Here is a 12,730-nt window from a genome sequence, read left to right on the forward strand (position 1 = left end):
CCTAGTTCAGACTACATGATAACAGCCTGACTATAGCCCGACCCGGCCGTTCAACAGTGTTGGCTCGGATTGTGATTGCCAATGAGTGTTGTGCACGATAATCAATCGTTTTATCCCATGTTGTGTGTCATAGTACAACAACGAATGCTGCATTTGGGATGCCTCATGATGTCCTGACCGTAAAACTAGTGTGTTTGCATTTTTTTTGTCTCACACAACACACATCACAGCTATGGCTTTGACCAGTAGGAACACAGAGTGATCGGCTGCCGTGGACAACTGTAAACATGGTAAAGTCAAAGACGAGCGACATTGTGAGGTGGAAATGTGAGGAAAAACTTGTGGTGTTATGGCAACAACACTCAAGCCTTTTTTAAGGTTTCCAGGAAGGTCTGGCACTACAGAGCGAAGGAAGAAGAATGCTGGTGTGAAAGAGCAGTGGCATTTCAGCAACTCGTTGATTACTATCATTAGCACCAAGCTTGCAAAGAATGTTAATTTTCTTCCTTTCTGGGGCTTTTCCGAACACAGTACCGCCAGTAACATTCATACTGCTTCAGTTGCCATTCTGTTTCTGATGACATCATGCACATCGTAAAAGACAACCAGTGATAATTGGTTGTGGACTAACGTATAGTCTGTCATGTCTGTCGGCCAAGTCACACCAAGAGTTTACTCCATAATCGCTGACATCTGACATAGTGACTGTCGGAACGGACAAACATATCGTGTAATCTGAGTCTGACATAAGGAATCCCAGGACTCCTATGTGCCAGGAGAGAGCTGCAGGGATTGGGAGGTGTATACATCTGGGTATGTAAAGTGAAAAAGCAGCACTTGTGCCTCCCTCATTACCCTTGTGCCTGTACAACTGTGTTACTGTGTCTGTTCATGTGTGTGTCTGTCACCTTCTGTCTTGATCCTGAGTGCGGTTCTGACCAGGGCAAACAGCGTGGCGTTGAACATCACCGTTCCGTCGCTGTTCAGAGGCATGTTCATCGACACCAGACGCTACATGAGAGAGAGAACATTTTCTTTGATCACACAACATTTTAAAATGAAACAGGTACATTTTACGTGCAAACTGTCGGCTGCCAGCATCAATTGGCAGCTGACAGTTTGTTGAAAATGAGCAGACAGTGGTTTGACACTGTGGTCACTATTAATTTTCCTCGAGAGAGACATCAATGTCTAAATATCTAAAATATTTTCCCTGTGCGATCTGTTGTCGGTGTGCCATTTGAGTCACTGTGGAAGGTGTTATGAGCTGTCAATATGTCATCACACTGATATCACAAAGACAAATTTCTGTATATGTAATCACACCTGGCAAATAGAGTGGTTAATTCTACCCCAAAAGAACAGCAGAATGATTTCTGAATACTTGAATTTGGAAGCCAGATTAAATATTCTGTATATTTTCTGCGGCCTTCACACCATGTTCGGGCATTTGTTTGTTTACCTTGCACGCCACCCTGTGCGGACAGAGCTTTCCAAAGCCGAGGGGAGGCTGGATTCTCCGCAGCAGAGTCACCACATCCAGGTGCTTTATCCTCCCCCTGGAAACAGCACAGACGTCACATTATAGTGACTAAACACACAACCTCTGAGATGAATGATGAATGACGTATGTTGTTAATTCTCTGTAAACCTACTTAGCTTCTGGGTCATATTCAGCCCAGATCCTCTTGAATTCATCGAGATGATGCGGCCCCAGGATTGACCAATCACGTGTCAGGTAGTCGAAGTTGTCCATGATGACGGCCACAAACAAGTTGATGATCTGAGGAGAATCAGGAATCAGTCAGAAACTACACAAGTAAAATACAAGTGGTTACAGATGACCTGTTTTAAATCATAACCTGTAACATCAATCTAAAATCTACTGAATGTAAAATTTTATGTAAAATGTAACCTTTAAAGTTGTCTTTTAAAGGAATAATTCATCATTTTGTGAAATGTGCTTGTTTGTCTGCTTGCTAAAAGTTAGATGAGAAGATAGTCTTTGCCCTAAGCTAACCACCTGTTGGCTGCTGCTTCATATTAACCAGCAGTATCAAGATCTATCAACCATTTGACTGTAATATGATTTTTCATATACTGGAATCATGTGTTTTTCCATCTTCTCTAACTGTAACTGATTATATGTCATAACTGTAACTCAAATCTGTTTTTCAATCTGTTTAAAAGAGGAACATTTACAGTTAGAATATTTCTCTGCACTCACCAGAAAGGCACAGAGCATGTAGAAGCTGACAAAGTAAATGATGGCAAACTGGCTGCCGCAGTCCTCATTGCCTGTGTTGTTCTCGTTGGTTGATCCTTTCTCACACGGCCGATTGGGCGAGCATGCCAGCATGATCTCCTGCCATGCCTCACCTGTTGCACATCTGATAGATAGACATGCATGCGCACACCCACACAAATACGCACACACATTGACGCGGATACGCATGCAAAGATATATGCACATATACGGATACATTAGAGGTACGCATACATGCATAGATGTGTGCATGTGCGCGCCCATGCACCAGCATGGAGTCACATGTGCATTTATGCATTGACACACACATACAGACGCGTGGACGCGTGCATGTATGCATACGGGAATAGAAGCATATAGAAACACGCACACGCACATAGATACAAAGACAGAGAGGAGCAGACACATAAACAAAAACACACACACATATGCATCAGTGTTAGTGTGAACGCCATAAAGAGCAACATCATAATTACATCTTGATGGTGAATTTACAGAGCAACAGCAAAGAAATGTGATTTTATATTTGCTTTAATTTGAGAACAAGATGTTGTCCAAACTACATCTGTCTTCCATTCTGAATACTTCAGTACTATTGAGCTTTCTGACTCTGCAGCTGCTGCTTTGCCAGGCGATCATTTTTGGTGCTTTAATTTATGAAGTGTTTGCTGGATTTAAATGACACTGCAGTATGAAGTATCCAAGTATCCTGTCTCTCTGAATGGAAGCCCATTGCTATGATATATTCCATGAAGGGGTCAGCACACAGAATATGAACGAATAGAAAAGATGCCTTTTAGGACTTTTCTGCAAAATACTTACAAAAGTAGTAAAGTGGCTGCCAAACTATACCACCGTATTATGGAAAAATCACTACAGAGATAAAGCTTTTTGTTAAAGAGTAAGATAGGAGTAAGAATAATAGCTGTGAAATTGCTATCGCTAAAGCCACCAGACTCCATTTAAATAAACCCTGATTGTAGAGTGTGCAGAGCCAGCATATTTTTACATCTGACTGGTGAATACTGGGTTTACTTCAGCCAAACCAGTTGTTGGTTATTGGAACACTGAAAAGACAAACCACGATGATTAATGCGACTTTTGTTTCCGTTGACCTCAAATGAAGTGTGTTTTTTAAGATGATAAAGTTACTCTTTATTCAAACAGAGTCTGGTGGCTTTGGCGACAGATGGTGAGATAAATGCCTACAAAAATAATAGAATGGCTGCCATAGATCATATCTGATCTATCCTTCCAGTTTCTGTGTTGTTTTTTTTGTCCCCTGCATGGAATCTTACCATCATCACAACCACACAGGACAGAGAGGCTCTGACACTGGATCCGGGTAGATTAAATGTATTATCAGTGGACTCCTCTGACAACTGAAAAAGGTGTCGTCCTCAGTGGAACAAGACATTTTACGGTGAATAAGAGTCAAATTTACAACAATTATCATCTAACTAATGAGCATACAGGTGAGACAATGAGAGCTTTTTAACTCTTGGTGCAGTAACACTATGTCACAGTACAAACTGATAAAACATTATCCCTCATTGGCTCCTGTGCAGAGTCACAGGGTCGGCTAAATTCACATCTTGACATTTACAGAATCCTGGCATTTAATTAACCCGCTGCTGTCCTAAAATGTCAGTGGTAACCTCGAATGTGAAATAAAAAAATGATTTTCAGAGTAAATGGAAGAGAGAAAATATAGAGGGAAAAGAAAGTTACTGTTGTTGATGTCACATCACAGGAATTATCATCTTCCTCACCTGAAGAGCAGCAGCACTGCCTGAGGGAACGTCTGGAAATTGTTGTTCCTGTTGATCTGCGTGTGGTCCCGCAGCGCTATCTTACCAAACATCTGCACAGTAGGGGGAAGGAAGTAGTCACAACACACAGGATATGACGTCAGCATTGACAGGTGGAAGTGACTGCTCTCTGGGTCAATCAAAATTAAAAGGCCACTGTCCCTCTCATCATCAGTGATACAAACAAACTCAAAAGGACAGGAGGACAGATGGAGAGAGGAAGAGGAGAGACTAGCAACAGCTAGAGGAGGAAGAGAAGTGGAGGAGAGAGGGACGACGTGACCGAACAGGAACTCTGGATGACAAGACTCCAGGAGGACAGACACAGGATGGAGGCCAGCTGGAGGAGAGAGGGAGAGAGAAGAAAACACAACAGAGGGAGGGAAACAAGGTGACAGGACAACAGCTTACCTGCATGCCGATGACAGCGTATATGAAGAATAGCATCACTATAAGCAGAGCTACGTAGGGCAGAGCCTAAAGAGGAGAGACACACTTTAGTAACAAGTAGTTGACAGTATTATCCTACACCAAGGCTGGAGTCCATTCACTTTCATTCAGTCATCGTAGATCCAGTTAGTCTGAAAATGACTTAAGAAATTCATGTTGAAAAGGGCTGATTAACCTCACACATCTATTTCTTGGTGTTTCAAATTATCAGGTGCAATATAAAAACTGTATTGTTCCTTTATGAAATGAAAGTGAATTGATCCGCAGCCCTGTGTGGCACAACACCAAAAACAAACCAGGACAAATCATCTGACTTAGGAGTGAAAAACCTCAGCAAAATACAAACTGCTCTCTGACTTTAGCCAGAAGACCAGTCCCAGTGTATTGTGCATGAGCCAAACAAGGCCAGAGCAGGTATGTCTTCTACATTCACACAGCTGGGAGACTGCGTGGAACTGAGCTCCTGGCTAACATTACCCCTGTGACTGTGAGGACAGGGCCAAATCATGACGGGTTAAAGTTCCATTATGTGTAAAATGTACCTGTGTGAAAGGGAATATTCTGTATTTTTCAACCTGCATCCTATTTTTTCATTGTATTTGTGTCTAAGGCCCTACGACGATCGGTCGTCGACCAAAGTCGGGACGTCGGTGAGCGTCTATCGGCCTAGTTTTTGCGGTGTGTCCTGCACCGTCTGCCCTACGGCGTCGGCTTCTTTTTGGCCGATTGAGCACGTTGAATTGGCAGCAGAGCTACTCAGTGAAACAGATCACTCTGATTGGCTGTTCAGGTTTTATTCCCTCACCCCTGTAGCGAGTGAATCTGCCTGTAGTGAAAGTAGTCTGCCCGACAGACCCACCCATGGGGCTAGCTGAGAGCGGTTAGTCTCTGAGCTAGCCCCGGTTCAGAGACTAGCCGCATAGTTGGCTTTCGTCGCTGCTAGTTCTTTGATGTCGGTTTAGTGTGTCCGCACCTTAAGTGACTTTAAACTGGTCCAGTATTAAAGAAGAGCGTGGAAGCTGGCAGCCGCAAAACAGGCTACTATATGACCATTACCGTCCATTAAAAGTACTTGTTTTGCTACTGACAGGCTCAGATTGTTATTGTAAGTCTGACAACATTATCGGAAGGATCCCTACAGAGATAGACCTCTCTGTTAAAGATTAAGATCCCTTTTGTTTAACCAGAAACAGCCCTAAAATCACTTTTGCCAAACCCACCAGACTTCATTAGAATAAACAGCAATTTTAGCATGTATAGAGTCACAATATTTTCATCTGACTGTGTGATTTGAGGGTGTATTTAAACCAAATCAGAGTTTGTGATTGTTGGAACAGTGGAAAGATGAACCAAGATGGCTTTTGACGGTTTAATTAACCCTTAATTCCTCAATTAGATGTGAAAATATGTCTCTGTCCAAGCTAAAATTAGTGTTTATCTGAATGGAGTCTGGTGCCTTTGGCGATAGCAATTTTGGGTCTGTTTCTGGTTGAACAAAAACAATTTTACTCTTCAACAAAAAGGTTTGTCTCTGTAGGGATACTTTCATAATGTTGTAGGACATTTGTATTAACAATCTGAGCCTGTCAGTGGCAAAAACAAACACTTTTTATTGGACTAAATAGACGATACGCACATGGCTGAAGCGCTCTGGCTCAGTACTGGGGCAGTTCCAAAAACTGTTGTTCCAGAATTAGTCACATAAACACGGAAAAATAGGTAGATCCAGGTTGAAAAATGCTGACATTACCCTTTAAGTACAGTAACATCTTCATGAGCACTACTTATTTTAAATCAGAGATTAGTTTTTGCTGTATCACCAGTATTTAATATTGCTCTAACATGAAGAGGCCCGTCTCAATTAACACAAGAGAGAGAACAGATTATTTTCATTTCCTCATAACTCTAATCAAATGATTTCATTTTTTGGTGGAGTGCTTCGTTAAACTTATCTACTGCTTAACCCGCCTACGGGGAATGGTGAGCTTTCAGGGGTTAGTAGTAGGGTGTTTGGAGGGAGAGGAGAGTATAAGTAGAAGTGGAGAAAGAAGAGGAGAGATGAGAAGGCAAGAGGAGAAAATAGATTGATGGTTAAGGTTCTTGATTTCCTGCCTGTTTTCCCAACATCCCTCCCTGCCTCTGCAACAAGACTCCTAAACCTCCTCTCCGTTACCTCACACCATCCCTCCTCCTTTTCCTCCTTTGCCACCTAGACTAAGATATTCGATGTCCCAATCTTTACGATTTCTTGCAAAAATAGGAGGTGGAGACAAGGAGGGAGGAGGCAAGGAAAGGAAAGGTGGCTTGTGAGACTCCACCAGGCTGGATTTACACAAGAACAAAGATATTTTTATCCCCATGTGACTCAGATTTGTGGCAGTCTATGTGCCCTCTGCCTGCATTTTCTTATTTTAATCTTGTTCTGTGTGTTTGGGGCATTTATGGGTGAGTAGCCCCACAGTGCTTAGGTGTGGTGGCATGTATTCAGGAGACACAGCGCCAAAAAATGCAGATATAGCAACGTGAAACGCCAAACGAGAGTGAATCTAGGGCCGTGGTTTACTTTCAATTTGCTGGCTAGCATGTTAACAAACTTAAACTTGTCCATTCTGGATTAATTAAGGAGATAATCACCTTGTTGACTGAATCTAGTGGATTACATTACATTTTAATACGGAAAAAATGCAGTAAAAAAGTGAAATGTAGGTAAAACAGTACGATGCCACCCAAAAAAAGGGCTCCAGTCTGGGTCACATTAGGGCTAAAGTTCCACGTTCCCTCCGCCCTTTCAGTCCTGTGTAAACCCAACCCCCTGCACTAGCATGTTGTGTCCGGTTCTCCCCTCACTTGGAAGGATTTGATGAAGGTCCACAGCAGGGTCCGAATCCCTTCCCCGCGAGACAGCAGCTTCACCAGCCTCATCACGCGGAACAGTCGGAAGAAGGTGATGGAGATCCTGGCGTTCTCTTCAGAGTTCTGCAGTCCCTTTTGGTGGGGTTTGGTGTTTTTTTCAGAAAAAAAAACACAGGACGCATGGGGACACATGCAGATAGGTAAAGGATAGGGAAACACACACGCACATACACACACAGGTAAAGATGAAGATACACACAGACATTTGCAGAAATGCGGACGTACAAGTAACATTCAAATACATATTCCCACCCACATATATGTGGGTGTAAATATGTACACGCACACACACACACACATGCACACACATACACACACACACACACATATACACAGAGTTAATAAATGGAAATTTGCGTCCTACAAAATCCCATCAAAATCAACTGACAAAAGAGATCTGGGAGAGAATCGGGCAATCATGCTTAATTTTTCTGGCTTCATGGAAAAAACACTTGGCAACAAAGATCATCTATTACCTTCCTAAATACACCTGCACAACCTCTCTTTAAAAGATAAGCCCAGCTATGCAACAAGAAAATTGCCTAGCCATCAAAGCTAAAAATGACTCCATTAATCTTTACTATTCTTAAATCACGGCACTCTGCTGTTACTTCTACATCAACTCAACACTGTCATAATCAAGGTGAAGAACACACTCCTGGGTGTTGTTTCTAAAACCTATTACAGGTTAATTCAGCCTTGCAATGACATTTTACAAACAAGCATTTAAATACCTTAGGAGCCCCTGAAGTAAATCATTTCACTAAGCTGAAAGCATTGGTTATTCTGCACTGGTACAGACTAAAAGTCTAATAGCAGAGACCAGGCCAGAGAGATTCTCATCGATAGACGCTACCCCTTTCATAAATCACTGATAACAATTCACAACAGATACAGTACAAGTATCCTAGCCTGCAGGCAGATTCCTCTTTCAATAAATCATGCAGGCAGTCTAATTGTTTGTCTGTCACAGAGTAACTGGCCACCAGGAGGAACAATCCAAAGATGACTTTCAGGTGGATAAAGATATTACAGCTCAATGCAGCCACTGCCAGGTACAAAAATACACTTTTCATGAGTGCTTAATCTCTTCATCTTTACTTTTTGTTTACAAGGATGCTCTATAAACAGTTTTTTACCCCTGCAATCTTTTTATTTGCAGAGCCTCTTGCAATGAGCATGCAGTATTTTCCCTCCTGAGGCACTTTAGCCATCCATAATTTGGTATACTTTGAAAACTTGCAGTTTATTCAGAATATGCCTTAGTAGACCTCTGAAGTACAAGCTTGAGAGGCACTGTAGCTTTCTAACTGTCTATTGTCCCAGTACTCATCCACAGGAAATAACTCCATGATGAAATATTCAGCCATCTTGCTGAGTGCTATTCTAATACAGATTTATTTATTCATGCTGCTGCTGCTCATTCTCAGGGACAAAAAGGGGGAAAAACAAAGGCAACATCAGGATTTGTGTAAAGCATGATGCAGTTAATACAGCAGCTAAGGACCCTGTATATTATTCACAGTTATACAGCCAGGGGCAGATGGATCCGGTGAAGCCTTCGTGTAACTACCAAACCATCAGCAACCATAACAGCAGTAACAATTGTGCAAAAATGCTACAAAAATTGTCAAAAACATTTAACTCTTGCACAAAAATTCACCAGTATGCAGCTTGACCACATAGAAATGCAGCACTTACACCACAACAGTTCCACACTACATCTGTCCTCCCTGTGATTTATCAAATACGACCCGGTCTCATGCCATTTGTGTTTTTCCAAGAGGCCATCAATTCTTTATGCTAATCCCACAGAGAAAACACAGTGTGCTCCTGAAAAGAACCAGCCATTCTCCACACATCTTACTGCAGTTTGGGATAACAGATGTCACATGTTACTTTTCAACGCAGCACATCTTGGAGTTGTTTCCAAAAAATGTTCTATAGAAATTAAACACTGGAAAATTCCCCTTATGGATTGGATTAATCTGTATCTCTGGGAACACTGGGTGCAGTTTGGCTACTTTCTAAAGCTAGGTGTCACATTTTTTATGGTGTTGACAAGTAACCCAAGACATGAGTTGTCCCAAACTCCATGGACAGATATGCAGAAAATGACAGATCCTTCTGAGGAGTGAAAATTCTGTACTGCATGTAATACCACAACTGGACCACAGTGGGGACCATTGCACCATTGAGAGAGTGGGGCAGTGAGCGGGAGAGGTACAGTGACAGTAAGTGTAACAGAGAGAGACAGAGAGACAGAGTCTGAATATGAGGAATAGTTTGAATTATTCAGAGACATCAAAACAAATAGACTGCTTCACAGGTAGAGAGGATGGATAGATAGATAGATAGATAGATAGACAGATAGATAGATAGCAGACCAGTGGAGAACGGTGAAATAAAGAGAGACAGCGTGATAGCGTGACCATGATGGCTTGCACTCATGACAAAGCACTGTAGATACCACACCCATAAGGGAAGGGGGAGCAAGTTGCAAGCCATGGAGGAGGTGGGGGGCAGCGGGCACCATGGCAACAACAATAGCCACTCAAGGAAAGTCACAAGACTCCAGTTATACTAGGCCTGCACGATACAGTGTCCTTCACCAAACACACACACATATATATATTTATATTTAAACATGTAAAAGTACGAACAACAGCTACATGAATAAAAATCCCGACATGCTGCAGAGGATGACAGCAGGAGCGACAGAGGGGGAGACGACAGGACGAATGAGAAGCCACAAGTTTTGGATCATACCATGGTTGGCGTAGCAGGAGGGATGGAAGGATGGAGGGATGGAGGGATGGTGGAGGAGGTAGGGAGGCGGACGAGGTTACCGTCGGAGCGTACCATTGGCCTTACCACAGGGGGGTGAGAGGAGGAAGAGGAGGAGGAGGAGGGCGAAGAGGAGGAGGACGAGGACGAGGAGGAGTCAGCTGGCTTTAAGGAAAGGCAACAAAGATCAGCACCAGAGCAGCGCCTTGGTGTGTGTGTGTGAGTGAGTGTGTGTGTCACTGTGTGTGTACAGTATGTGTGTCTATTAATGTTTTTATGTAAGAAGTAGTGAGAGTTTTGCACCAGCCCTAAAAATAACTCACAGGCTACTGAGTCTCTGATCAGCCCTCACATGGTGGAAAGGTGGAAAAAAATAATTTCATGTGAGCCAGGAGGGAGAGCTCTATAAAACGTTACTGCGTGTAGAGACTGAACTCATCCACTGTGAGGGCCACTTTGGGCTGTAGCACGGTACGTGAAGACTGAAACATGTAGAAAGTTTAAGATATTGGGAAATTGCTGTCCAACGCCTTGAGGGCCAAAATAATCGATGATGGTCTGGAGTCACCACAAAGGGGAAAAGAGCTGATGGTGTACATGTCTATGTGCGACCTAGCTTATGTCACGTGAGCCTATGGGTTTGTGTGTATGATGGAGGATAGAGGGGCGCCTCCGCGGCTATCTGTTTTTCTTTCTGCCAGCTGAAGCTACAATGCAGCAAAAGTTTTTGAAGCTTTGGCTTAAAGTAATACTTCACCTACAAAATGATCATTTCAGCCTGTGTTACGTTGAATTTATAAGAATTTTTTATTTTTTTTGCATGCCCCCAAAAAATCATTCATTCATTTTCTGTAACCACTTATCCCGTTGGGGGTCGCAGGGGGGCTGGAGCCTATCCCAGCTGACAATGGGCGAGAGGCGGGGTACACCCTGGACAGGTCTCCAGACTATCACACGGCTGACACATAGAGACAGACATCATTTACGCTCATAGTCACACCTATGGGCAATTTAGGGTCACCAATTAATCTGCATGCCTTTGGACTGTGGGAGGAAGCCGGAGCATCTGGAGAAATCCCACGCCGACACAGGGAGAACATGCAAACTCCACACAGAAGGGCTCCCCCATCCCAGGGCTCAAGCCCCCCCACTCTGGGTTCAATCCAGGAACCCTCTTGCTACACTACTGCACCGCCAAAAAAGGATCTGAAAATGGCAAAAATATATCAAATCATCTTTCACACAACTCGTGCAGTAAAACCAAAGTCTAATTTATCCAGTCGTGCTCTCAGTACTTCCCAAACAAGCATTTTTGCTAAAAGCCTCATGTTTTAAACACTCCTACATCTAACATAGGGACGAGTCGTACACCTGGGCAAGCGTGTACGTTTGTATTCTGCTCGATGAAATACACAAGCAGAGTTCAAATGCATGATTTTTCCAGCCGCCTTCGCAAAAGATGCTTTTGTTTGCGAAGCACTGAGTGTACGACTTGACAAATGAGACTTGGATTATACTACACAAGTTTTGTGAGAGTTTGGATTCTTTCTTTTTTACAATACATTTTGGGGGCTTTTTGCCTTTATTTGACAGGACAGATATAGTGTGAAAGGGGGACTGAGAGGGGGGATGACATGCAGCAAAGGGTTTTGGGTTGGAACTGAGCCGGTGCCACTTCAGCAAGGACATAGACTTTGAACATGAGGTGTCTGCTCTGCCAGGTGAGCTAGCGGGCACCCCTAATTTTGGTTTCCTTGTTCACGATTGAGGCATGTGAGAGTTTTTTGTTTTTTTTTTAGTTTTCTTCATGAATTTAAACACGGGCCAAGTTACTGTTATAAAATGGTCATTTTGTGTGTGAAGTATTCCTTTAACTCAGACTACGTTTACCAAATGCATCTTGGCATCAAAGGACAATGCCTCCCTATAGAATATGTGTTATTCAAGCCTTTCTCTGACCTGAGAATAGTCAAGCTCCAAGTGAAACTTAATCTACTTTCAGGTCAAAGAGACATCAGCATAACACAATAAAAAAGACAGGAAGTCAAGATCATCTCGGTCGGTCAAAGATGATTTTAGATGCTTTTGGAAATCGGAGCCTACAAGTATTTAAAAGACACTGAGAAGCACAAAGATAACATACTGTAGGGAGACACCTACTGGTCATCTCTGGTATTACAACATTTTACACCACTGGGAGCGATAGATTAGTTTAATCTATAACTCACTGTGCCTCAGTGTTGGCCCTGTTAAAATACCTTACCATGAAAGGAAGCATTTAAAGGAATTCTATCAGAGCCATACAAACAACTTAATGATCACACACAATAATGATGTACAAAGAGTAATAGGTTACTATAGTTTTTAAGACAGCCTACTTATAAACTTGTTTTACAGGCGCACACTCTTTAGGAAGGTATAATGGTTGCGTAAGAGTGTGTGTGTGTGTGTGTGTGTGTGTGTGTGTACATGTCTGATGTGAAGAGCTGAGGCATTACAATGT

General features: G+C 42.7%; 1 protein-coding gene across 2 annotated transcripts in view; it reads right to left on the reverse strand.

The window, feature by feature from the left end:
• Positions 1–12,730, reverse strand: part of cacna1c (calcium channel, voltage-dependent, L type, alpha 1C subunit) — a 284,841-nt gene that overhangs the window by 25,538 nt on the left and 246,573 nt on the right. The window contains exons 33-40 of one of the 2 annotated variants that reach the window (XM_049567500.1): positions 10,303–10,392; positions 7,375–7,512; positions 4,489–4,554; positions 4,039–4,130; positions 2,228–2,390; positions 1,656–1,783; positions 1,463–1,559; positions 909–1,011 (exon numbers count right to left, since the gene is read on the reverse strand). In XM_049567500.1, the coding sequence (XP_049423457.1) occupies positions 909–1,011; positions 1,463–1,559; positions 1,656–1,783; positions 2,228–2,390; positions 4,039–4,130; positions 4,489–4,554; positions 7,375–7,512; positions 10,303–10,392 (877 nt within the window). The remainder of the gene's footprint in view (positions 1–908; positions 1,012–1,462; positions 1,560–1,655; positions 1,784–2,227; positions 2,391–4,038; positions 4,131–4,488; positions 4,555–7,374; positions 7,513–10,302; positions 10,393–12,730) is intronic. The other variant, XM_049567501.1, reaches the window with a different exon arrangement.

This window comes from Epinephelus fuscoguttatus, linkage group LG22, assembly GCF_011397635.1.
Source record: "Epinephelus fuscoguttatus linkage group LG22, E.fuscoguttatus.final_Chr_v1".
NCBI classification, from domain to species: Eukaryota; Metazoa; Chordata; class Actinopteri; order Perciformes; family Serranidae; genus Epinephelus; species Epinephelus fuscoguttatus.